Genomic DNA, 3,959 nt, shown 5'->3' on the forward strand with positions numbered 1-3,959 from the left:
TGGTGAAAATTTCATGTCATTAGCACCTCTAGTAATATATTTACTGAGAAAAATGGTGACGTGTTCAATACTTATTTTACCCGCTGTATATATATCCCACTTGGATTAGTGTATTCCAAGTTAGAACTTGGTATATTTACTTCATTAAAGTGTTTATGTAATTTTTTTGATGATTTGTAATTTTACCAAGTGTTTTTTTTATTTTTGCTTTTCTTTAGTTACATTTAAAACATAAAATTGATACATTTTCTGTTTACTTTAAAAACTAACACCTAGTTACACATTACAAATTTAAATTTGACTGAACTCATCATGAACAAGAGTTGTTTATGCACTCTAAAAATGAAGTGTTGAATTTCTTAAGTTTACATAACTCGATTGAGTAAATTCAACACTTCATTGTTTTAGAGTGTGTGTAAAAGTACGTTTAATTTCCTGATTATCCTGAGCAGTTTTATGACTTTTACTTAAGTACTTTTCTTACCAGTGAAATAATTTTTTTCCAAAGTCATTTCCTGTTATGGTATTTTTATATTTACTCAGTTATTTATTTGAAGTACTTTAAATACCTCTGGTGTATGCAGTTGACTGCTATCATTAGAAGCTGCAGTGTTGTAGAAATATTGTGAAAAAGACAGCCCTAATAGGCCAATTATGGGTTGTGTGCACATTTTATGGAGGGTCAGGCTGTGAGTGAAGCAGAATTCAGCTGGTGGTCTCACAGAATGTGGGAATTTCTGACTGAAATACACTTTTTGATGCCTCAGTTTATCAATTTGCGATATGTTGGATTCATGGTAGTGTGTGTTTAATGACATAACTATGAAAAATAGTAAGCAAAGAAAAAAATTTGCGACCCCCCCCCCCCCCCCATAGTTGAAGACCTCTGTTGAAACAGCACTGTTTTGTCATTTGTTTGTATGAACGTTCACTTTTTGCCCTCTTTAGGACTACCTGGATGCCATGGTGGGGGTGTGTTACGACGGGGTGGAGGGCGTGCTGTATCTGTGCCTGTTCTCCATCCTTGCAGCCTGTGCCTTCACCGTTATGCTGTGTGCCATTCCCAGGGCATGGAGACAAATAGCCAGCAGGTCAGTTTGTTTCTGCTGCTCGCATCTTCCTGCCTGAGCGCCCTCGCTTTAGCATGCAGCACAGATCTCCATTATGCTAACAGTGTGCTGTTTAAAACAACCTGTGCAGTGTGTGTGAATATTTCTTCTACAAGTGGCTAGATGGGTTGCCACAAATGCAAATTCTGTCGTCGTAGCTCAGTGCCGAAAGCAGACGGGCGATAATGATTTTGTCAGTTTAGCTGTGCCTTTAGGGAAAATATCTCATGAATCACTGGCTGGATTTTAATGAAACCTTCATAAGATGACTAATAGATGATTATGATTAACAGTTGGAGTCAGCCTGATTCATACTGACATCTACAACTGATCAGAGTTATTATAGTTAATTAAAACTACTGTATTTATTCAAGTATAATACGTAAAATTAAATCCATAAAATCATCCACAAAGTTGGGGGTAGTACTATACTTGGATAAATATTTTTATTTATGTATTTTAACTGAAATATCGGCTTCATTCACAAAATTATTGAGTCTGGAAATGAGACCGCATCGTAAAAAGCAGCTAACACTCCTCCGTGCTTCAGAGCGAGATAATAACAGATCCAGGCAGGTGACATGATGTGAAAAAAGGGGGGGGAAGTATTCCTGTACCTTAGTAATAATAGCGAACTAATGACATTAGCGTGCCACCGGGCCGCTCCTCGAACAACAACAAACATGTTCGTCTGTAATGGCTGCCGTCTACCGGTGTTCTGAAAAAGGTTGTATCCCTGAAAAAACGTTTCCCCACCAGAGGGGGCGCTCGCGAGTAGGAAGTAATCTGCTTTTCCCCCAGAGATGGTCCAAATCTCATGTGAAGTCTCTGACTTTTGTGTTGGCTCCTCCTGGTGGACTGTGTGTAAAATGCCAGAATTGATGCTGCTACAGCTGATATACAGTATATTTGTTGTTAAAATACCTTTTAGTACATATGTTGTTAAAATAAAACGAACAGTCCAATGATCATTTTACTGATATGTATAAAGACTGCAAAGGCTGAAAAGTCTTGAAGTCTGTATGAAATTGGAGGTAGTTGGAGATTAAAATTTTATGCTTTTTAAGCTCAAAGAAAGGTGGGGGGGTCGTTTTATGCATGAGATCATGTTATACACGAATAAATACGGTAACTAAATAATGAAAACTGAATTGAAAAAAACATTTTAGTTAACTAAAATAAATAAAAACTGTAATAAAATTTAAAAAACGATAACTAACTAAAACTATATAAATATTTTACAAAACTATCTAAAACTAACTGAAATTATAGATAAAATATCCTTAGTTTTACTGTTTGTCAATTTATTTTGAGCCATGTGGATCTTTTTATTTATTTATTTACTCAAATTCGAGCAGTTTCACTTTACCTGTGGTTCTTAACACATGTTTACAGTCTGCTGCCGCTCAGCATCGTCTGCTGAATGACAACAGCAAAAGTTGGAAGAAAGCAGCAACGTCCACTTAGGGATTTCTTTGAATATGACTGCGAGAAAAATCAAAGCAAGTGTCTTGTAGTGGAAACAGGTGATAAAACAGGTGAAACGCTTCTCAAGGGAAAAACTGCATGAATCAAGCTCCCACAAGATGGCTAACTATGAGTATCTTGACACGRTAGCTTCTCTCAGTAGCTCCGGTGAAAAACAAGCAACAGGCAGCACCGGGTTGGAGACAACTGTTGTCATCATCCTACAATAATCACCCAAGTTCTTAGTTGGCAAAATTGAGTTAGGCAATTATTTTAGGAAGGTGTTACTATAATGGACTGCTTTAACTAGCGACCAAATAGCTGTTGGTTAGCTAACACAGGAATCACAAGCTGGAGGATGCATTGGCAAATAAACTCGAAAAAACTYCAACTAATAAAAACTAAACTAAACTAAAACCAAGGATTAAAAATGCAATAATAACAAATAAAAACTAGCAAATCTACTGTAAAAACCAATTAAAAGTAACTACATTAAAAGAAAAAAAATGTAAAAAATGAAATCTAATTAAACTATAATGAAAAATCCAAAACTATTATAACCTTGCAACTGATTCCCTTTTTCAATGGAGTCAACCTATTTCTAGTTGGCCAGTCTAAAGCTAATATAAAGTTTGGTGTGGTAGTAGCTGACAGTCATTCACAACACACATTCCAGATGTTAACAGATCATGGGAAACTTGCCAGTATTGCATGAACATAATGCATTTTCCAACATGGACTAAGGCACAACAACATATTTTTGGCACAATTGGAACTCCGTAGTAAGGCCTTTGTTTCTGGCCTCAACACTCTGCTGTAATTAATCCATCCTCCGTTTTTAGAGAACGGGATTACGATGACATCGACGAGGAGGACCCGTTCAATCCACGAGCGAGGAGGATGGGCTCCCAGAACCCCAACCACGCCAACATGCACAGCTTCTGCAGCTACAGCAGCAGCATGGGCAGCCAGACCAGCCTTCACCCGCCCGCTCCCACCGTCTCCAACGCCCCCATGCCTGAGTACATGTGAGTGGGAGAGGAGCGTTTCGCTTTCACTTATTTATGGAGTTCAGTTTAAAGCTTTTAAGTTGCTCTTTTGTTCATTCGTTTCCCCCTTTTTTTTGCAGGAACCAAACAGCTCTGTTTGGAGGAAACCCTCGGTATGAAAACGTGCCTCTGATAGGACGAGGCTCCCCACCTCCCTCGGTGCGTTGGGCCCCACAAACCAAGTCCTTCATATAATGTTACAGCGGGTAAAATAAGTATTGAACACGTCACCATTTTTCTCAGTAAATATATTACTAGAGGTGCTAATGAAGTGAAATTTTCACCAGATGTTGGTAACAACCCAAGTGATCCATACATACAAAGAAATCAAACC

General features: G+C 38.0%; 1 protein-coding gene across 2 annotated transcripts in view; it reads left to right on the top strand.

Annotated features, from left to right (window-relative positions):
• Positions 1–3,959, top strand: part of ttyh2 (tweety family member 2) — a gene marked incomplete in the record, with an annotated part of 93,039 nt that overhangs the window by 81,533 nt on the left and 7,547 nt on the right. For both annotated transcript variants that reach the window (XM_014010479.1, XM_014010480.1), the window contains 3 exon segments: positions 949–1,091; positions 3,419–3,604; positions 3,706–3,784. In XM_014010479.1, coding sequence (XP_013865933.1) covers positions 949–1,091; positions 3,419–3,604; positions 3,706–3,784 — 408 coding nt within the window.

This window comes from Austrofundulus limnaeus, unplaced genomic scaffold (genome assembly GCF_001266775.1).
Source record: "Austrofundulus limnaeus strain Quisiro unplaced genomic scaffold, Austrofundulus_limnaeus-1.0 Scaffold69, whole genome shotgun sequence".
NCBI lineage: Eukaryota > Metazoa > Chordata > Actinopteri > Cyprinodontiformes > Rivulidae > Austrofundulus > Austrofundulus limnaeus.